The sequence below is a fragment of the Pteropus alecto genome, unplaced genomic scaffold, assembly GCF_000325575.1.
Source record: "Pteropus alecto unplaced genomic scaffold, ASM32557v1 scaffold43, whole genome shotgun sequence".
NCBI classification, from domain to species: Eukaryota; Metazoa; Chordata; class Mammalia; order Chiroptera; family Pteropodidae; genus Pteropus; species Pteropus alecto.
In genome coordinates, this window is record NW_006435764.1 from 4,384,434 (window position 1) to 4,408,002 (window position 23,569).

General features: G+C 41.8%; 1 protein-coding gene across 3 annotated transcripts in view; it reads right to left on the reverse strand.

The window, feature by feature from the left end:
- Positions 1-23,569, reverse strand: part of KDM2A (lysine demethylase 2A) — an 89,262-nt gene that overhangs the window by 4,749 nt on the left and 60,944 nt on the right. For all 3 annotated transcript variants that reach the window (XM_006911034.2, XM_025046385.1, XM_025046386.1), the window contains exons 9-17: positions 22,720-22,873; positions 21,764-21,879; positions 17,784-17,910; positions 15,319-15,713; positions 6,820-6,903; positions 5,334-5,603; positions 4,708-4,839; positions 3,461-3,550; positions 1,127-1,839 (exon numbers count right to left, since the gene is read on the reverse strand). In XM_006911034.2, coding sequence (XP_006911096.1) covers positions 1,127-1,839; positions 3,461-3,550; positions 4,708-4,839; positions 5,334-5,603; positions 6,820-6,903; positions 15,319-15,713; positions 17,784-17,910; positions 21,764-21,879; positions 22,720-22,873 — 2,081 coding nt within the window. The remainder of the gene's footprint in view (positions 1-1,126; positions 1,840-3,460; positions 3,551-4,707; positions 4,840-5,333; positions 5,604-6,819; positions 6,904-15,318; positions 15,714-17,783; positions 17,911-21,763; positions 21,880-22,719; positions 22,874-23,569) is intronic.

Genomic DNA, 23,569 nt, shown 5'->3' on the forward strand with positions numbered 1-23,569 from the left:
AGAGTCTGGCTGGCAGAAGAGGAGACGACACATAACGGGCGTCTTATGTGGTTTGGCCTGGAAACCGAGGGACAGAGTCAGGCAGGCCTACTAGCCCTATAAAGAGAAATATTAGAACTTGGATAGATCACATATTAATTCAGATTTGGGAAATAAACTCATGTTTATGAAGAACGGATCTTTCTTTAAAGACTGAAAATATTTCACCAATGGTACATGAAAGAAACTTCTATAACAGAAACAAGCTGCTTGCTTACAATAATAAGAGCAGTGCATCTCAAACTTTGTTATCAGAATCCCCTGGAGAACTGTTAAAAACAGACTGCCTGGTTCCACCCCCCAGGGGTTCTGATTCAGGAGAGGTCTGAGATGGGCCCTGAGAACCTGCATTTCTAACAAGGTCCCAGGTGATGCCACTGGTTCGGGCATTATACTTTGAGAATTACTGTAAATAGGGTTTGACCCAGATCTAAAGGATATGTCCTAGGGTCCAGGAGCTTAAGAAAAAGCAATACCTTATGGAAATCTGTTCATCATCTCTAGGGATTTTTTTTTTCCCCTTAAGTGTCTTAATATTTAACTTGAAAAGAAATGGTAGATCTCGTTAAGGATAACTAAGTCTCAGGAAGCTTTAAAACTGGATCCTGCTTGCTGGAGAAAGCAATTCTGGTCCAGGTTTGGGGAATGAGAATTAAAACAAAAAAATCGTGAGCACCTTCAAATTTTTTGAAAAGCATGTCCACCTCTCCCATTAGATAGAGCAGGGGCTGGCACATCAGAGGCTCTCGACAAATGAGGACGAGTTCAGCTGACTTGGGAAGAAACTTATGACTCTAAAGTTTTAGGATGAACTATATAAATCCATCCCCCAAATCAGTTTCCTACACCCAATAAAGAGATGGGCAAGTATGAGGCAGGGAGATGAGGCAAAAGGCCAAATTTCCCTCATGACCCAGGCACAACTGGCCACAACTTAAACAGGATCCCAGTCTGGGGAACAGACTAGGTTGATTCAATCCTTTAGGACCCGACAAGCCTCCAGATGCCAAGACGCATGCTCTTTTCATAAGGAAAACCTGCCACCTACTCCCGTACCCCTACTCCTGATCCCTGTATCCCTGCTCACCATTTATACCACGTCTTGCACACTCGCATACATTCACAAAGTTCTCTGCGGCTGAGGTAGCGGAAGACAGACATCCAGACCTCCCGCTGCATCCAGCTTTCGTCTCCATCCTGAGCCCAACTGCCCCGGCCATTCAGCCTGGCTGCACCCCCCTCCTCTGCACTGTCATCTTCCTCCTCCTCCTCCTCCTCTTCCTCCTCCTCTCCCCCCAGCCCCTCCTCATCCCCACGCTGGGGGGTTCGGGCTGGGCAGTGCTGCACTAGCACGCGGGGGGAATGGCGAAGGTTGGCAGAGGAGGCCGTGATGGCCTGCAGCTTGGGCACAATGGATGTCCCGTGGAGCTCTTTGGTGGGCCTCTGCAGCGTGACAGTGAGGTACGATCCCCGGATCTTGGCTTTCTCAACTTCAGACAGCTCCTTTTTGCCGCTGGGGTTGTTCTCCTTTTCCCGTACCATGGTGCGCTCTGTGGCCTGCAGCCGCAGCAACTGCCGCCGTTTGAAGCGCTCATCGCGGCTGGCACTGTGGTGGTCGCTGGGGCCAGCCCCAGGGGATGACCGAGTCACCATACCCCGGGGGGAAACCGGGTCATGGATGAGCTGTAGCATGGAAGTGGGTGAGTGAGGCGGGGGCGTGAGGGGCTCGTCGCAGCTCCGCAGGGGCCGCAGGACTTTGGCTTGCACGGCTTCTTCGTCACTCTCTTCCATCTTCCGCTTCTGTAAAACAGGCCCCAAAAGCGTCAGTGTCTCCTTTCTTCAGAACGCTCTAAATCTACACGGTGAGCCTCTCTGTTGCTCTCTGGGGACCGGAGAGACAGATCACTGTTTTCCTATGAGGGGAGAGCACCAAGACATGCTTCTGGTGGAAGAAAGAGATGCTGGGAGTGAGAGGAGAGCCGCCGACACAGCCCGTTTGCACTGAGACCCGGAACCCGACAGCAGCGAATGCCGCGGACCTCCGGCTCCACCAGGGCTGAGCTCACCTCTACCAGGCTGCTGCTTCCACTCAGCACCCCACCGTCTCCCTAGAAACCAACTACAAATGAGATACAGCAGAGAATGAGAACCTCCGTGAGAAACTGCGCTCTTCCCAGAAGAATCTGCTCAGGATGAAAATGAGGAATTGAGGTTTGGTGAAGTCAACCTTCTACAAAGGACCACAACCTCATCCTATGCACTTGTGCTTGCCAGTCCCCTGTCTCTTCCTGGAGCCCGCCATGGCTATGTTGCGATGAAGCCTAATCGATGTGTCCTATGAGGTACCAGAGCAGTTGATTTTCCTTAAGGAGACATTTCTGTTCCTAAGCAACAATCTTACTCCCTTTTTTCCTTACATTCTTAGATCACTATGGGTGGAAGAGAATGACCACCTCTTAGGTGCTGGCTTTCTCAGTGCATTAGAAGGGAAAACTAAAATGCAGCGCCTGCCAACCCATCTGCTATAGCAGGGAAGCAAGTGGCCACCACCACCAGTGAAGACAAATGTAAAACCTACTAGTATAATGACTTGCAATAAAGAGAACTTTAACACTAAGTCAACTCTAGAAATCCTTGCCCTCAAATATATTTAGACTAAAAATTCAACTAAGTCATTGCCCAAGGGGAAAGAAATAGAAAGAAGACCAAGAAACGTCTTTCTTCCTACATGGGACACCTGAAGACCACTGGGGCCTGGATGACTGACACTTAGGCCAGCTGCCTCCTCTGTATGTGCCCTTAGCAGGTCTTGCCTAGCCAGCCTGTGTAACCAGAGTCCTTTTGGCCCTCTGACATTACTGGTGACCACTGGGCCAGCAACCGCAGCTGCTCAGGGCCAAGGTCATAGGACTGGTCTCCTCTGGGGGAGGTGCTGCTTCTGTAGGACACATTTGGGCAAATGGGCAGGGCCTTCTATGAGGCACAAAGGTGAAGAGACAAAAATGTGAACCTGCTTAACTGGAAACTCCAGTACACCACTGTATTTACCAGCTGCCTCAGGTCACTGCCTCCCCTGGAGTTTCATTCTGCAGGAGCAGCCCTGTTCTCCTCCTGTCCTCGCTCCAGCAGCCTAGCTGTGGTTCCTCTTTTCTAGGGCCACACGGTGTAAAGTGACCTTAGCAACTTGTAGACCCCAAGTGGAATGACAGTCAATACGAAAACCCAAACATTAAAAGCTAAAAAAAAACCCAACAAGACGACAAAAAACCAAAGAAAAAAAAGATGCCAAACAAAATAATAAATAATATCCCTGGGTCAGAAAAACCATCTGATTACAACTGCAAAGGCAAACATACAGTAACCTCCTAAGCCTGATGCTCCCTTTCTTCTCACAGTGCAAGTCTAAGTAAAGTTCCCTTACCTGGGCTTTCTCTGAGCTCTCCTCCTGGTAGCACTTTGGACACTCCCAGCAATTTGGCAATTCTTCGTTAAGCAACCCCTCTCCATCCATCTATAGGCAGACAGGGATGTTAAAAATCTGTCTCATTAAAAAAAAAAAAAAAAAAAAAAGCCTGTTTCTTAAGCCTCCTTTATCAGTAATGTAGCCACATGGTTGGAAAGAGCCTGGAAGAGTTACCCATTCCTAAACGCAATGGTCCACACGAGAAAAAGCGAGACCCTCGAGTTGCTAGTGAAAAATTTCCCAAAAAAAAAAAAAAAAAAAAAAGCCTGTTTCTTAAGCCTCCTTTATCAGTAATGTAGCCACATGGTTGGAAAGAGCCTGGAAGAGTTACCCATTCCTAAACGCAATGGTCCACACGAGAAAAAGCGAGAGCCATTTGGCTCCACTCCAGCCACTGGAAAACCGGCCACCCTCACTCTCGGTTACTTGATTAAAGTGAGGCTCCATGAGGTGATTCCTAAGAGTCCGGGCCAATCTGGGGTCTCTTGTCCTGATACATATATTCTCCTGAGGGTCACATGCCACTATGCAAAAGGAAGTGAACACAGAGGAATAGTGCCAGACCTGATCTTGACAGTGTGGCGTAGTACTTATGACTGCTTGGGTTCAGAGACTAGTGATCTGGTCTCTGAGACTCAGTGTTAACAATGCAAAGTGAAGATAAATAACAATACCCATCATACAGGGTTGTGGTGAAGAATAAATAATATATTATGTAAAGTGTTTAGAAAAATGTCTGGCATATAGTTAAATGCTTTGTATTGACCATTACCATCATCGTAGAGCTAATATCCTATTTTATAGATTCTAAGATGTGTATTTTTCACATTTGAACCTTTCTGAAATTGGGCTGCCTCTCACAATTTACAGTGTCTTATAACCACTGTCAGCCAGGTGGCAGTCATAACTGACCAAGAAAAGTACCAGCACCAGTGTTCTTTAGATTTAAATAAATATGAAAAAATGGAGCAGACCCACTTCACAGGGTTGTCTTGAAGATTAAACAAGAGAATGCATGTAAAACAGTTTTTCTCCACCCCAACTGCATGTTAGAATGACTTGCGGAGATTCTGAACACACTTGGAACCAAGAGTAGACTCAACCTCTGAGGCTGAGGTCTGGACTTCCTCTGGTGCCATATATCCCAGTCTCCTCTGCTCCACTCAGTATCTTCAGAAACTCTGTCAGCTGAGACCTCTCCTCACCTGGAGGCAGCCAGGGTGAACAATCTCATTGCAGATACAGCATTCCATGAGTTTCTTCTCAAAATCCTGTGTCTCCTCATTTTGATCCACTTCTCCACAGAGGGAACACGTGACTGAGTGAGGCAGTCTAGGCTATAAGGGGACAAAGAAAGAAACCGAAAAAAAAGACTTAGACCCTTGTCATTTCTGCTTCCCTATTCCTAACGTGGGCGATCTGGCTCTCTAGTAAACTCGCAGGTGGGAAAACGGCTGAGAAGAAGATGGGGAGAATCAAGTAGTCAGAGACCAACAGAGATCAGTTTATCTTCAGTCAGCCTGTCCTTGGTCTCACAGGTCCTTCCTTTCTAATCCACTTAAAGAGGGGACAGATGGTAGTGATTTGCTCTTCAAATGCTAGTCTCTCATTTGAATATTGGATAAGGCTGAAAGAGTATATTGACTGATTTTTAGTTCTAGATACATTCCGTTTGGACTCAGAGAGAAAAGGGACAAAACAAAGAAAGCCAAAAAGAGAGCATAACTTTTTCCTTCCAAATCTGAAGTCTCTATAACTCTCCACTATGTGCATTTTAGTCCCTTTGGCACCAATGCCCCTCCCCAAATTCTTTACCCAGCAGATCACTCACTGCCAAGCACTGCCGGAGGACACAGGACTGCTTCATGCGACCAGGGCCCCCAAACTTCTTCATGTCCCTGCAGTAGTGGCAAACACCACACTCTCCTTGCACACAGGCTTTGCATTTTCGACATCGTACTCGTCTCCGCCTGGCTCCTGACACTATGGGGGAGGCAGCAGCTGGCCTCACAGGTGTTAACCGTGGAGCTGGTTTCATAGTGTGAGGCTTTGTGATGGGGATGGTAGGAACCCGCACCTTTGGCCTGGCGGGGAATTTAAGCTGGAAAGAGAAAGCAGTGAGGTCAAATGTATCAGGTAGCTTTAAGGACTGGAGAGGGTAGAAGATTACATGACTTGGCAAACACTGTTCTGTGGGCAAATCCGCCTGCCGCCTGTCTTTTGTAAATAAATTTTACTGGAACACGACCATGGCTGCTTTCATGTGTAATGGCAGAATTGAGAAGCTGCGACGGAGACTATATAGCCTGCGAATGCTAAAATACTACCTTTATTTTTTACATTTATTATCTACATAAATGTAATAAATATCTACAGATTACCTTTACAGAATAAGTTTGCCAACTCCTTCAGGCTACTATTTCAGCCATATCCCTCTCACTCTGCTGAGCTGTAAGATTTGCCCCTTCCTGAAGCTTTCTACGTACCAGTCACTCCAGGGGCCCTTTCGTGTTTCCTTATCCTGAGTATTACTACTAAGAATATGCTCCTAAAGAAGACAATTCACTGCGTGAGAGGAGATGGGCCTTGTTCATGTCTTTATTAACTCTGAATCCAAGCATACAACCTGGGACGTAGCCGATGCCCCAAATTGTTTTGAGACAGTCCCGTATGGCCAAGCAGAGGCCAAGTGGGACTCCTGCCCCTAGAAAGGAGAAGTGATTCTTTAAGGACATCTTTCAGCTGCACACCTTTATATGCTGCCTAAATACTCCTGGAATGTGATGGTCCTGAAAGTTCCTATTCTGGGAACAGCAAAGAAGGGCCCAATTTACCTTCCAGACCCAGGATCAGGATCAGAATGCTATCACTTACTTTTGTTTAATAATCTTGAAAAAAACAATATGGGAAGAAATGATGCAGGACCTAACCGAAGAGGCATAAAAATTTATAACCGATTGTTTGTTAGCTAATGGGTAATTCCATTTTTCTCTTTTCAATTCGATACTGAAAAGTCCCAATTAAGGAGAAACTTGAGAGTATGGCCTCACTCCAACACAGAAACACTCTGGCCTTTAAATTATATACGTAATTGTTCTAATTTTAAATCATATCTGTGAAAATAATTGAGTCACTGGGCCAGAAGGATAGGAACTGATCGATTCTGGTGAACAAATACATACCTGAAGACAGGTTTGGTAGTTCTGTTACGAGAGTCATGCCCAGAGATAGCCAATTACCCTGCTTTTACTTTCTGGAATGGTAATGGTCAGACAGCAAAATGCTTCAGAACCTGAAGATCAAGAATAGTTTCTTACCTTATCCCTTTTTGGCCACTGTACTATAGGGACTCCAGTGAGGGCTAACTTGGGATCGCTGTTGGCAAGCTCCTCCAGCAAAATCTAAGGGTAGGATAGGAGAAAAGAGAAGGGGAAAGCAGGGCACAGTGAACAAAGAGTCAACCACTCCCAGCAGCATCCAGACTTAGCCTCAGCCCCCACAAGCACCAAGGGGAAGGGCAGGCCAGCAACTGTTTGTATTTCTGCTTCATATACAGACCCACTGCAAAACAAGTAAATAGGAATGAAAGAGAAAACTCAGACTAGGGCAATACTCTCAAGACTTTCAATTGACCTTTGCTCCCAACCCCTTACTTGTATACTCACTGTACTGTTGACACTTTCACTGAAAGTGTCAAGTGTTACTTGTCACAGTTCTACATATGACAAAACTTTATTTTGCTCCTTTACTTTTCTATACCAGTTAATATATTAGGTAGTAAATATTGCCTTCATTTTGCAGATGTCAGCAAAATGGAAAAAAAAAAAAAGACTGGTTAATACTGAATTAATAGTATGAAGAGCAGAGCCTTCACGTCTGATTCAATCCAGGGCTGTTCACAGAAATCTCAATCTCAATCAATCAATCAATCAATCCCCCTTCCCCCACTGTCAATTATTTGCCTTTATTCCCATAAATAGGGCAGGAATGATCTCAGGGGCAATAGTTCTCATGGCTTTAACCAATCTAGTTTGAACGACTTAAGGAACAATAAGTAACAGTAAGAAACTGCCACTTAAGTGAATCACACTCACACTGGTTGAGTGTTATTTTGAAACAAACCTTTTGTTTTAGGCAGAAATTTCTAAATCCCAAACCTAGCTCAATGAAATTCCTCTTCCTCTGACCTCATAAGCCCTAGAGCAATAGCATCAGCAAAAGAACACGAATCCAGAAGACAAGCTATACAATTTCTAGGTGAGTACTGAATATTAACTGTTTCAGAGAAAACTAAACTTTGATTCTGGACAGGTCAGCATGCTTGGGCCATCTTTAATAATCATTCTCATAATCCTATGGGCTATGTGCCTAGAGACCAGGACTTTTTGGAGCCTGAGACATTTTCCTACCAAGCATTTTCGTCTTGGAACCTAAGGATCACGATCCAAATCCCAGAGTTGAACCTGAGAAAGACCCTTTAACTCATACCCATGAAGTTCCTCCATGAAGATCCGCCGTGCCAAAGCTCCAGATGCCTCTCCTCCTCCCCGCCCAAGCTGCTTTCATTTGCAGTCATTTTATTTACTTTTGAGTTGCTATGGCATCCTATTCTGGAGCCTCCAGTTAGCACCACACCGCGTGGGGGTAAGGAGGCAGAGAGTGGTGCCATGCGGGACAAGGCTCTGGTAGAGGCTCTAATCTCCCGAGGGTGAAAAATTCAGGTCCATTCAAAACGTGTGCTAGGGAGCGCACGGCTCCCCTCCCCCCGCTTCGCACTGCTGAGGAGTAGGACTCTGCCCATTTCCTCTGCCTGAGAGCAGTGAGCTGTCCACAAACAGGGACTTTCCACTTTCAGCAAAACAGACTGCACAGTAAGATCTGCGACTGCTTAAGAGTAGAAAAGGAACCTAACTATCCACCAAAAGCAGTCTAGTTCCACCGGCAAGATTTTTGTGGGGGACAGGGAAGGAGGGTAGGTGGAGAAACTGTGTCTGCGTGGGGTAGGGGGGGGGGCAGCTGTTCACACATACAGACTCAGTCACTGGGGTCTGTGTGGGTGTGGAGGGAAATGCAGACTGCCTTCTGAGCCTTATTTTGCCGGGGCCACAACTAAGCATGCCCTGCTTTCATCAAAAAAAGGCAGACTCCAGCAGAGGCCCTTTACCTTTAAGAAACCTTATAAAGAAGCCGCCACCCTTCACCAGAGGGGGTTTGGGACAGGGAGCGGGGGTGGAGTGCGGAAAGGCTAACGCCTAACTAGGGTCCTGGCTTTGGGAGAACATTCAAACACAAGCCCACACCCCACACTGCACAGGAAGAGGAAGAGACCAGCGGGTGTCTGGGCAGAGAAGGGGGAAGATTCCCCAAAGCCAAGAGACCCGATTCAAAACCATATCCTAGGCGAGGGGACAAGTGCAACGCCGGCTCCGTCAACACGCCAACACGAAGTAACCTAAGCATTGTCCTAGACTCGCCTGGCAGGCAGTCCTTCCGCTTCTTCACCGAGACAAAGTCCCCACAGTTACACACATCCCGCACCAGAAAGGGTTTGCTGCCCGCCCGCCCGCCTGACCTTGCGTTTCTCGTTGCTTGGGAGCTGCCGAGGCTCTTGGTTGAAGTTTCCCCAGCGTCTTTGTTTTGTTTTCTGTATTGGAAGTTGTGCTGAAGGAGTTAGGTTTTCTGCCTCTAGGAAAATCCCGGTTTACGTGAAGATTTCGGAATCTCCCAGAGGACATAAGGCAGGCGGTCCAAGCTACTCGGAAGGAGCAGCATGCAGCACTCTGAGCTCCTTCTCGAGCCTTTCAGCTCAGCCGCGGCTTCCTGTGCCTGCGAACAATGCTGCTGCGTCACCCACATGCAGCTCCCAGAAATGCTTTGCAACGGAAGATGGCAGGAGGGGGAGCCGAGCGAGCCAGCCGGCAGAGGGCCCAGGCGGCCTGCGGCAGCGTCGCGAGGGGTGTGTTCTGCCAGCACTCTCTCCCAGGCCATTGGAGGAGAGCCTGCCGAAGCGAACGGCCGCGCCCCGCCGCCACCGCAATAGGAGAGCCCGCCGGCCCGAGGGCGCTGCTGGCAGGCGCCAGCAGCCAGCCGGAGGGAGGGAAGGCTTTAACCCATTCGGCATCTAGTCCCACATTTGTCCTTGTCTCGGTCCACACCCTTCCCTTCGGGGTCACTGCTTATTGTTAGGGACCTCTAACTGCTGATGACGCCAGTGCGCTCTGACTGCACACACGGGACTCTCCCCCCCCCCTCCGAGTGGCCCGAGTGGCCCGAAGTTCGGCCTCTGTAGAGGAGCTAGGCGTGGGCAGAGTCCCTCGGCAGTATCCTTCTGCCTCACCTGCCCTCTGGGCCGCTCTCCCCACCCAGAATCCAGAACCAGCAGACAAGTTTCCAGAAAAACCTTCAGCAATGACACGTTCCAACCAATATTGAGATAGTCAATACAATATGTCTGTTTAACATCAACAACTTCTAGAACAGATGCCTGCCTCTGGCTATGACTGGGAGATCCGCCACGCCACGTAAGAGACATGCCTGGGCGACTCTTCCAGCAGTTCCGTGGTGACCGTGACCAAGTGAAACTAACTGAAGTGCGACCTCTACTCTCCGGCCATGGGACCAGGCGCAGGGAGCCAGGGAACACACATCTGCCGCTCTCCTGGGACCTGTATTACAGGCTGACTCTGCTCTCAGATCACCCCACCCTCAGGACACTGGCACTCCTGCACACTTCCTGGTCTAGTGGTTAGTTTGGCCAGCCTCACTGATATTCCCTAGATGAAGCAGGCAGCCCTGCATCCTGTCAGACACCTTGACGCTATTTCTGACAGCCACTCGAAGGACGTGCGTCACCCACTCTCCACGCACAAGCCACAGCCAGGGCGAAGCTCTGAACAAGCACTCTCTCAGGCTACAGTAGACCGTATTTTGGGTTCAGATTTATATAATTTTTAGGCTCTCGCCAATGTAACTTGGCTCTTTTGGAAATTACAGAAGTTGCTTTGGAAAAAAAAACATCTTGGGCCACTAAGAACCCAGCTCTCACCACTAGGAACATTATTCACTTCCAGGGCAGTTGTTATAGTGTTTCTAGTGCACAGTCAGTAGCCTAATAGGCTTTCTGGGGCCTGGGGCTTCACTCTTTAATTTTTACAATAGTTTACCAAGGAGGGACTTCTGTGTTCTTAGGTGGAGCTCTTTCCTAGAAATGTTTATATGGCCATTCTAATCCTAAACCTCTCCTTTGCTCTTTAAGACTCAAAGAGACTCAGGGCAATCAGCCTATTATGTGTGAAAAAAACATTCCTTTAACAGTGTGAGAGGTCTTCTTAGAAAATACTTATTTTAGATACTTAAGAAAAAAATGTTACTCTGAAACAAAATACAAGTTCAAATTGTAGCAAGTACAAATTCTAGAGGCCACTAGGAAGGGACAAAACCAGACAGGGCACTTAGGAAACTCACTCCAGGTAAGCTTCCAAATCACAAATTAAACGAGGCCTATTTTTTTCCCCTCCTATTAATTTAGAATAAAAAGCAACAAAGATCAGAATTAGTAAGAACATGATATTACATAATATAGGAATATAATGAAAACATTTTAAAGAACTAAATCTATTTTAACCTAACCTCTATGCCTTGTAGCTGAGTTAAATTTAAAACTTTCTACTCAGTAAGAATGTGTGAATTATTACAAATATCTTGTCAGTAAAAACTGCAAATGAAGCTTTATTTATACAGGTTGCTCTGCCCCCATCCCGTCCCCCTCCAACCTGTAATTGGCTTAATGGATTAAGATCTAATTATACTGGGTCCTCTCTACCAGCTCTTCTCTTTATTAGCGTCAGATGAAGGAAATTTCCGATTAGTTCTTCTGTATTTATTTGCAACCATAACTCTCTGCTTCGGTCTCATAAGACTCCTGGGATGGAATCTAGTATAAATTTTTAGATCATAATTACAAAATAAAATGTTAGATCAGAGCAGCAGCGGCCTACTGCACCATAAAAAACAATTTTCAAATTCATGAATCGAGAGCTTTTACCATTTCTATAATGTTGTAGTAATCAAACTGTATCATCTAACGGGAAAGCTTATTAGCTGGTGAATTAAGAAGACTGGCACCTCCTTCCCTCAAGACAGAATCTACCACTCGCCCCCTGTTCAGTGCGCTCAGTGCCCCCTCTGTTAGGCCCAGTGCCTGTAAACCTAGAATGCAGTTACTTTCTTTTTATTAAAAATGATTGGGGTGACGCTGATTAATAAAACCAAATAAATTTCAAGTAGACAATTCAACAGTTTGTCGTATATATAGCACTTACTTTCTTAGCCCACTTAAATGCCTACTCCACCAATGGTCTGTAAGCCCCTTCAGGGCTTAGCCTATGGCCTGTTGGCACATTTACCCCAACACAAAGCCTGCTTCCTAATACAGAGTATGCAGACATCATTCACAGAGTGGAATAAATGAATTTCACAGATTGGCAACACCAAAATTTTTCTGTAACAATGAGATTGCTCTTTAAGTACTTTAATGACAGTATCATTAATTTGCACAACAGCACCACTAAAGTAGACGTTATTTTATAGAGGAGAAAACAGGCTTTCATCGGTCTGGTCTCTTGCCTCAAAGTCCCATGTTTGCTAAGCTTATCAAAATGTTTTAGAGCAAACGAGAAAGTAGAAAAATATTCAACCATACTGAATTTGTTTCATTAAGGAGTTGGGCAACCAAATATACTGGTAGGCTAAAAGCTTCTTTTTACATACGTACATATATTAAGATTTCTTTGATTACCAAAATAACATAAAATAATTAAGTCTGGTTAAAAACTCAGTCTTCCAGCTGACTCCCACCACCCTGTGGTGACCCAGTTGATGTGCCCTCCTCCGACCTCCCCCTCCCCCCAATGCACATACAAACAGAGACTCTTTCTCTTCCATCAGTGAGACTGTACATACTTACTACACTCCAGGTTTCTGCCTCTTTATTCAACTTCTATCAAAGTACACGATTTCTCAATTTTAGAAACAGGAGAATATCTCACAGTAGGAGAGAACTCCTTTAGTCTACCTTTAGTCTACTTTTAGGGTTCGAGGTTACCCACACTCCTCCTAACCAGGACTTTATGCATACTGATTACTTTCCCCTGAACTTTACCAATAAGTCTCACATTTTAATGCCCCATTTTTCATCTAATCCCCTTCCAACTCTATATTCTATGATTCCTTCTTCAACACTGTAGAACTTAACGTTTTAAAATCCTCAAAGCCCTTTTACCACATCACTAAAATTGACTTTTCTTCCAGAGAATATGTAATTACGAATATCTCATCTCACCACTTTTCCTCTCATCTGCCAGTTATTTGTGAGAGCTACAAGAAACAATTCTTGTCTCTGGAGGAAAGGTAATCTACGCCTGCTTTCGTCCTCCACTGCAGTGTAGCCTCCTATGCTACAAACACTAAGTTCCCTAGCACTGCAGTCTCCAGCTTTGCAGTGATTCGGCACCTACCCACTTCAATGCTTTTTTCCTTTGGGGGATGCTCAAATTCTCAAAGGTTTCAAGCTCTAAACTCACTCTTATCTGAAGCTCAGATTAAATTTAGCTAGTGAAATGTAGGAATAATTAATTAGTCCATTTGATCTTAAGTGAAACTACCTGCAGAGCTAGGATCTAAATCTGTTGTCTTCAGATACATCAGCTGCATTTTGACGAAGGTTTTGGGTAAACAAGAGAAGGTGTGGACAAGCCTCTGCAGGGACAATTCAATCACTGTCAGCCTATGAAGTCATCCCACTGGCCACTTGTTCCTCAGGCTCTAGTCTCTATGCCACTTTATTTTAGCCAGTGAGGGCAGCCATGTTTTTCATGATTCCTGATAAACACAAGGATGCTTTCTCTACACACTTTCATTCCTCTTGCTGCCTCCTTTTACTCTGCTTAATATTTGGCTCAAAATCTTTCTACATTTTCCCTTACCATTCTGCTTCCTCAAACATCCTTAATAACTACTTTAGTTAAGGGAGTTTGCATATTTCTATCATGACACTTCAGTGGATTACAATATGGTTTCCTACAACTGGATTCAATGGAGTCAAATCCATCTTATAGTTTCACCTTAGGACTGAAAAAAAATTTTCTTTTTCATGAATTAGAAATGCAGATACCAAACCAAAAGAATGTTAATGAGATATAAACTCAGTTTTTCTTAGAGTTCCTAAGGGCAATTATATACTTTAATTAACCCAAGTGATAATTTAATGTTTCCCACATGCATCTGTGACGAAACAGCTACATAAAAAAGAAAGAAAGAAAAGGAAAAGAAACAAATTTCTGTAGTAAACTTCTGTAGAAAAAGAAAGATGTTACTTCGGATTCTCAGGAAAATATAATTACATGTGTCTTATCACAATGAAAAAGAAAAAAATCTAAATGTTCTTTGTTCACTCGAAGGTGGGAAGTGAGTCTGGGATCTAGTTTGTAAGTGTGGAAAAGCATGGCTGAGTTTGTTCTGCTGTGCATTAATCATTATAGAAACAGGACCACACCTACCTAGAACTTTGTCATGTCCTCCTAAAGACAAGCCATAATGACACCACTTGCCTCTCTTCTAGAATAAACCTTATGAAACCAAACTATAAAACCAACTGCCCAGCTTCTATCACTACTGGAGAGAACCAACCTCACCAGGTTAGACTCCTTTTAACCTAATTTTTACCATTTCACTGATGTGTAAGCGATAAGATATAACGAAAATGTCAATCATTAAAAAAAAAAAAAAAGTTCAGGTCCTATTTGGAATTCTTTCCTGAGGTGGCTGGCAGAAAGTAGGGAGCACCTCAGCTGGTTAGTGGTGACCAAGGAAAACCTTGCATTAGGAATCAGGGATGGAAAAAAAAATCTATGAGATATTTAGCCCATCTTCCTTGAGGTCACATATATAATTATTCCCTATATATTCTTCTGTGGCTTAAAATAACCTATATGACAGGTTTTAAAAATAACACTTGTTACAAATTATGAACTAGCTTTCTAATACACATACCCACACCCTGCACCCAAAACATAGTTCTAGATACTGATTTAAAAAGAAAATTGTTATTTCCATTTCCAGCTTGACACTTTTTGGTGTATGTTCATATTAATGGTTACATATAAGAAAAGAATTAAAAGTACTCCCAGTTCAGACAGCTCAAATCTGGATTCCTTAAAAATAAACTCATTTCTTTGAGACCAATATATGAAGGGTGGGAAAGGCTTTGAAGATTACTAATACTGAGAGACCTCTTGAAAAAGAAAAAGCATATATAACATAAAGAAGCCTGACGTAGCAATAGGATGCATTATGTTTAAAATGACTTTTCTCAGAAGTTGCCCCAATATATTTGTGTCTTAATACTAGATAAATTTGAAACTAAATACGCTAAACCTACTTTATATAACCCATGAACAATTTCTTTCTTCTCTTGGGGTGAGATGGCTAGAGATTGTTATTGGCCACTTTTGTTCTGAAACAGGCTCCTTTATTTGAAGGTACCTTAAGTTTACACTTAGGGTCAGCCTGAAATCTGTTTTTTTAAAACCAAATTTAAGTCCTAACTAAAGATACAGATGTTAGTATTTTCATAACAGGGACCTCACTTTATTCTACGAATAGAAACACCGTGCAGTACAAACATACACATGCACATGTTAACTTCTCTCTGGTTGAACCAGAAATTATCCCAAACTTCTGTTCTCTCTCTCTTGGAATCAAGAAATTGACTGCCCTAGCCAGACCAGTAGCCGTTACAGAACATAAACAACTCTTACCTTTACATCAGCAATGAGAGCATCTTCGTCTTCTATCCCTGTAGGGACACATTTCTTGTGCAGTGGCAGCGACTCCAACTTATCTACGAGGCAGCGAAGGCCTTCGAGCTCAAAATGGGTCAGATGCACCTGCCTGTCCTTTCGGGGACTACACTGGGGATCCCATACTTGGCCATTGTGGGAGCCCCGACTAGAGTCAGATGATGAGTCTCCAGACAAGCTTTTCTTCAGACTTGGAAGACTTCGGCAGGTTTTGCCTAGTCCATCATAATCCAGGTTGACCCCATTGGCTACAGGGCTAGTGAGGACGGAACGCCTACTGCTCAAGCGCCGGGGTTCTCGATCCACTGCTTCTTCATCCCCATTTCCAGATTCCAATCCATTTAACTCTAAATCTGCCAGTATAAAGAAAAAAATGCAATAAGAACAGGTCACCTGGCCATGTGATGAATGAGAGAAATAGGTAGCATAGGAGGGGCCTTGAGGTTATAAATGATGAAGTTGTAACATTTTTAAAATGGTCTCTTCTCATTGCAACCTGTATGTCCACTGTTGAAAATCTGGGTACAGGTAAAATAGGATCCTGAGCTGGCAGGACAACTGAGCTAACGGTCAACTAGATTTTCAAAAGCCTGGGAAAGGTCCAGTTTTTGTGTGCTAGAAATAAGTCACCTATGAAAATAACTGCAAATTAGTTTCAAATTCAAACTTAAATTTGGGGTTATGATTTCATTGTCTTTTTAAAAAGCAGACAGCATGAAGCACATATATTTAAAAAGTAGTTTTGCAAATTAAGAATTGAGCTATCATATGACCCAATAATCCCTCCCCTGGGTATCTATCTGAAAAACTTAAAAACATTTATTCGTAAAGACATATGTATCCCTATGTTCACTGCACCATTATTCACGGTAGCGAAGGCATGGAAACAACCTAAGTGTCCTTCGATGAATGACTAGATAAAGAAGACTAGTATATATATATAATGGAATACTACTCAGCCATAAAAAAGAATGAAACGTTGCCATTTGTGACAACATGGCTGGATCCTGAGACTATCATGATAAGTGAAATAAGTCAGAAAAGGACAAGAACCATATGGCTTCACTCACATGTGGGATATAAACCAGATAGCAATAGATGAACAAATGGACAAACAAACAAGCTCAGACACAGACAACAGCATGGTGGTTAACAGAGGGGAAAGGGGGTAAGGGGGGAAAGAAGAGAGTAAAATGGGTCAAATATTTGGTGACGGAAGGAGACTAGACTCTGGGTGGTGAGAACATAATGCAATATAATACAGATGATGTATTACAGAATTGTACACTTGAAACTTACATAATGTCATTAACCAATGTCACCCCAATAAATTTAATTAAAAATATAAAAATTTTTAAAAAAGCAGTTTTTGTTCAAAGTTTTGGTCATAATATTAAACACTGGAATTGAAATCCTAGCAACATGGCTAATAAAACAAAAAATGAAAATAAAAGTTTTAATGAAAGAAGAATTTTTAAATGTTCACTGGTCTTTTATTATTAAAATAATACCATTTACAATTAATAATTTAGAAAATACAGGAAGGTACAAAGAAAGAGACAAGTCATCCTTTATCCCCCAACCCCTGGAAAACAGTGTGATATATTTTCTTTCTATCTTTTCTGTGCATATGGATATGAGATGTATTTTTAAACAAAATTAGGATCAAGCTGTATACGTAATTCTTTATCTCGCTTTCACATATTGAATGAGCATTTTAAATTTTCAAATGAGAATTATAAACTATCCTCAGAGGAAAATGCTAAAGCAAAAAGTATCTTGCTTGAATTGAACATTCCATGAAACATGTGACCACAGTGTTGGCTCCTCTCCACTTGAAGGCATGGAACAGCCTAAAAATGTAGAACTGAAACTATCCTGCTATCCAATAAAATATTTCTCTTGAAAGGGAAACAAAGAATATAGATTTTAGTCTTACCAGCCTCATTCAAGCTGTAACCTTCCTGCTTATTAACTAAGATCATAGACAAGTTTTTTAATCTTCTTCAACCGTAACGTCCCCTTTTATAAAATGAAAATACCTACCTCAAAAGTATGTAACTTAATGTATGTAGTATATAGTGCCTAGACTATAGTAAGAGATATTATGATACATTCCTAGTTTTTATTGTGCCAAAGACTATTCTTTGTACAATAAAACTTATTAGACAATTGATCACTTTCTTGAGGAGTGAAGGACTAACAAACTCACACAAAGATGAGATCCAGAGTATTTCATGTAGCCTAGTAATTGACACTTGGGTAGGAGAGCAGCTGTAACCAGTGTTCAACTGCAACAAATGAATTTGGTACTTCCGGGCAGATAAGTAAAAAGACAAAAAATAAAAACTTCTGAGGAACAGTATGGCTTCGCCCTCAGTTTTCCAGGGTGTCTTGAAAGTTCACGCAGGCAGAACACTTACCCATGCTGAGGGACTCTTTCTGAAACTCTTTAGTTAGGTGGGAGCGGTTGGTTATGCAATATACATAGCGTTCCAACACATACCAACACATCTCATAGTAGAATGGATAACGAAACTTATTTGGAACCTATAGGAGCAAAATAACAAAAAAAGCAAGCTGATAACAATTTTCAAAGAAAGAGAGTAAGACAACTGAATCACTACAATAATTAACCTAGAAAAAACTCTCCAGTCAACCTGCAAAGCTAGGTTGGCGTTTGGAGCAACAAGTTAAGAGGATCTGTCAATCTAGAAAATGTCTGTCTTGGGGAACAATTACTAAAGAAGTACTTGAAAAGACCATTCAGAACAACCAAAAAACTATCTTGGTTCAGTAGGAGAGCATCAGAAAGTTCTGGGACAAAGAGAACAACTTAGAGTAAGACACAATATACTTAATTGAGAAATTTGCTTTAGCGTTGTTAGACTAAAACGGCATTCTTAGTACTTAGTACTTGTCTTTACTATAGTTTTACCCTGAATAAAAGGCCATGGAACAAAGAATCTAATGGAAAAAAGAAGACATGCAATGAAGCTGAATGTTTTTATTGTCTTTACATCTATGAAAGTGTGATCAGAGAATTATTCTCCTGCTAGGCCCAGTCTAGGACATGAGGCAGGGTATTCCCCCAACTATCAACTCTCAGCTTTCCTGCCTTGTCCTTTGTAGTATGCCAAGACGGTATATTCACACATCAAGATCACTGCTCCACATGGCCCAATGAGCCGCTGTCTTTACTTTTCTTTCCATTCTCCCCCAAAGCAGCATGCAATTATTCCAGCTGAACAATAATAAAAAGAATTGTCCTTCAGATCTACCAAAGTGAGGGAAAAGGCAACTAGCATGGATTAATCAATGAGGAAGACTAATGATGGGGACTATCCTAAACACAGTTTGCCACCTTCTGTTTAGTGAGGCCATGTTTCAAAAGGATGCAAAACAACACTTTTAAAATTATTCTGAATATGCAACTCTGAGAATGTTCCCATTTCCTTTTCAAAGCTCTATGTCAGGTAGTCTTCTTTAATAAAAGAGATCTGGATAGGAATTCCTTTTCAAAATCCTTTACCAGGTCACAGGGCATCACTGTGGAATGAGATCTCTTTCCTCATCACAGGCAGGAGAGGCAAGTACATTTCACTGGTTTTCCAACACAGAGAAGCCAGGCTCTGGTCTGGGTCTCTTATGTGGCTACAACTTTTAACAATTAGAAGAGATACCTCCTCTCTTATTTAAAAATCAAATTAATTTACTTCTGGTAAGGTGGCGGTGGTGGGCAAGAGGGACTCAAAAATTATTAGATACTTGGTCTCCTCAATTAAATATAATACACTGGGCTTCTCTGCTTGTCTTTTAAGTGTATTAACACCTTTCTGAAAGGGTTTTTATTAAAAGTTCAGGACAACCTAAAATTCTAAAGCCCTTTGGGACTCTGTTGAGAGCTGAGGGAGGTAGGGAGGTAGAGAGGTAGAGAGGTAGAGAGGTAGGGAGGTAGGGAGGTAGGGAGGTAGGTAGGGAGGCAGGGAGGGAGGAAGGGAGGGAGGAAGAGAGGTGGTGCATAAATAGGACACTAAAGTTTTATTTTCCACTTGGAACTCATCAGACTATATTAATAGCCAAGATATCACATACCCAACCTGCCCCATTACATTTTACCTATGCTGCCAGATACCACAGAACATATCAATTTCTAAAACTAGGTCCAAATTTTTTGAAGAAAATTTTTAAAAATCCTCATTACAAAATTACTGAGTCTTCAAGCACTATCAGTAAAATAATGACCAACATTCAAGTTTAAAAGTATATTTTTATACTGGTATGGCAAAAGTAACCAAAGCATTGCCTTAAATTTACAACATACTTTATATTTTTTATGTAAAACATCTCTATACAGTCTCTGTTAAATTAAACTTTGTAAGTTTATAGAGGTTAGTAATATACTAAACAAATGCCAGGTTGGTATTTGGCACATAAAAGGTCGGTGTAGAAAGTAATTTAAAAAATTGCTGTTTGTGTACGTATGTGGGGGACCCAATGAAATTTTATAGAAATACAGAAGGGTTTCTTATTTGGAATAAAAGAATTAAACCATACTTAGGAAAAATGGAATAATATGTTAGTTAGATATGGAAACTGATGTTTTCTGATAAAATCTAGTAAAACTAGACAGAAAAATCAAGACCAGTTTAACGGTCTGCAGGAACCTTTTCATGCAGAGATAAGGTGCTCATTTTACCCATGCTATTGAAAATATATTCTCGCTCTGTTCCCTCAAACTTAACAACCAATTAAGCCATGAGTATAATAGCAATTTTTAGCCAAAAAAGGGGAATGCTTTCTAAAAACTCATTTTCAGATTGAGTCTTAGAGCAGTTGGGTGGTATTATCTCTCAGAATGATTATGAAGAGTATTTTACTATGAAATGATGTAACTTTTCTTTTGAAACATTTTGACTATTTTTACAACTTCAAACTTACTACACTCCTTACCATTTTTTTGTAGTTTCATTACTCTTAATGAACAAGTAGAAATTCACTTTTATAAAATTTATTTTAAAAGCAATATATCCTCTCTTAATTCGAGTAATAGGGCAATCCCTATACTATAAAATACCAATCTGTGTAAAAGATAGTAAGTAGCTCCTAACCAAAATAAATGTTTCAAAATAGGCACCAAAACAGTTATCTGACCATTTGTAAATAGGTCAATGACCATTCCTTCTTAAAGGTGTAAATTCTTCACTAGTTGCTATTTTTTAATTTTTAATTTTGAAAACGTTCAATCAAATCCACTGAAAAGTTTTGAAAGCAGTGCCACGAATACGTCTAGAGCCCTCTCCAAGACTCGCCAACTGTTAACATTTCCCCACATTTGCTAACCTCTCTATTCATATCAACTATTATTATTTTGCTGAACTTCTTGAGAGCAAGTTGTGAACATGGCACACCTTAAATACGCTATACGCTAATTGCTGTTTAATGTCAATATCATTTATACTTCAATTATATATAATTCAGCCCTCACCAACAAAGGTCTGCTAAAGAATTAAGCCCTATTTCCCCTAAGGCATGGGTCAGCCAGGAAATAGCAGCTAGTAGATTTGGTCAGGTGCCTGTTTATGTAAGGTCTATGAGCTAAGAGTGTTTTTTACATTTTTTAAATGGCTGGGGGGAAAAAAAAACCTAAAAGAGCATTTTTGTGACACAGGTAAATTATATGAAATTCAAATTTAAGTATCCGTAAATAAAATTTTATTTTATTTGAGCCATGTTCATTTAAATATTTCATTCTACAAGGCAGAGTTAAGTACTTGCAAAAGATATTGTATGGCCCACAAAGCCCACAATATTTTCTATCTGGTCCTTTACAGAAAGTTTGCCAAATCTTGCCTTAAGGTATCCAATGCATGTAATGAACTAACTTTTCTCCATACATCTACAATGGTGTCAGCTATGTACCATCCTAGGAAAGATTGAGAAAATAAGACATAGAAATCATTTTCTGCAGGGCTTAATTCTCTCACAGAATTTAAGGTGAAAAAGACAGTATCCATTTACATATTAAAGTACAATGGTTTGAGTGTTAGTAATCAAAGTAAAGAAAGATATGTGACTTTAAAGTCGTGAATCGAGCTGGTAAAATCTCATTATGCCAAATTATTCTAAGAGCATAAAAATGAAACACATGGCTCAAGAGATTACCAAATGTCTATCTCTAGCCCTATAAAAATCCAAAATACCAAAAACCTCAAAGAACAAGTCCCCCAAAACCAAGCATGTAGATCTTTTTACAACTTTTCTGTGCTCCCAAAATGTGAACATTGCATTTTAACTCAAAGAAAAGTTGAAGTTTTGAGACAAACTATCAATGAATTTCTTATTACATTTGTCTTAAATGGAATAAACCTCATCACATCTAATTGTCACACCAATTACTTACCCGTGTCCGATCTTCAATGTTGTATATTTTTAATTGCATGGGGATATTGAAGCTATGTAAAAAATTGCCTCCAAATACTAACGTGTCTGTAGGAGTATACACAGCATGAATCCAGCCTAGAAAAAGGAATGAAGGGTGGTGGCTGTGAGCACACATTATGATATGGCTCTCTCAGAGAACTTGTATTGTACAAGACTCCTAGATCACACTTTTAACTCTGATTCTGCCTCTTAATGGCTGGTCAAGTTATTTAATCTCTTGTAGCCTCACTTTCCTCTATAAAACCAGGACGAATTATACTTTATATGGTTGCTGGTAAATATTAAATGAGAAAATGCATGTAACAAACTTTCCATAAACGCTGCTTCTGTTTAGTGGAGCACCTACTAAGGACCAGGCTCAATATAAGAGAGTTTACATGTGTCTTCATTTACTCCTCACAACAAAACTAAGCAGGGATTTAAATACTTGACCAAAGTGGTTATTAGCAGGTAAACGCATAGTCAGAATTCTAATACAGGCCTATGACTCCAAATCTGTTCTCTCCCTAAGTACTTATTTTAGAACTGATGACCTGGTCAAAAATATTACTGATTCAGCACCCTCTCTAGCCTTCACAGTCATCTTTTAGAGGAGTAGGTAGTTCTTAAGCAGAGGTTGGATATCACCTACAAAACAGGTCTCATCCCTAGAGATTCTGAATATCTAGGGCTAACGTGGGGCTCAAACATGTAGATAGATCTGAAAAGCCTCCTGGTAATTCTGATATACACCTTTGGTGGAAAAGCACTGCCTTAAAAAAAAAAAAAAAAAAAAATTCCAGCATCTACTCCATAATGTTTTCTGCCTACCTCAGCATCACAATTATTCTTGGTGGTGGTAATCCATCAATTCCTTTTTCTTTAAGAAAAGAAAGTGGCTAGAGTAGATAATCCATTTTTTCCTATCTTGCTTACCTGAGGGAATGACGAAGGTATAGCCCTGCTTGAGCTCAATGCGCTGGCAATCTGACACCCGGTCACCCAGAAAGATGTCTCCCTGTTTCCCTGACAGCAGCCAATTCTCGTACAGCTCCAGGTTGTGGGCTGTAGGGGGGATGAGCCAGAAGACCTGTGAGTTAAAAAACTTCAGTCTGTTAACAGCCATTGACATGACCCAGTCACCTCCCCAGTTGATAAACAGGTACAAAATTAAGACCATAAGGCGGGAGAGAGGCAAACAATTCTCCCAGCCAACAGAACCTGAAAATTGGGAAATCCTGAGGTCCTCAAGGAAGTACATCTTTTTTTGTCTTCCATTTGATCAAAGAGCATGAGAGCTTCCCCGGGGTTTGATTGTAGAACAAGGAACCCATCCAGGTCTCCCAGAGAAATGGGGCATTTGCCTTGTTACCTAAGTGGTCCCTTATTCGCCCTCGGCTGTTTCACCTCTCTAGCGCCAAAAGTTACTTAAGTACAAAATCTTTAAGAGACAGGCCTGGGTTGCTTTGTTCTAAAGCAACAACCAAGACCAAAAGGATAAAACTTAACATACCATTTAAATGGATCCAAAGTAAATAAAATGACTTTGGATTTGGAGGTACAGTTGTTCTAGATTAGGACCTCACATTTTAAAAGTTTTATCTGTTTTCATTCCAGTTTTACTTTCCTCTCACAAATGCATTCACTTCTAAGTAAGGGGGAAAAGGATAACAGTAAGAGTATAATACTATAAACCACTGATAATAATTCTAGATGTCCATTCTCATACAGCATTCGGAAACAATGACAAGCTGAAATACAGTTCTTTATGAATGAGAATATCTTT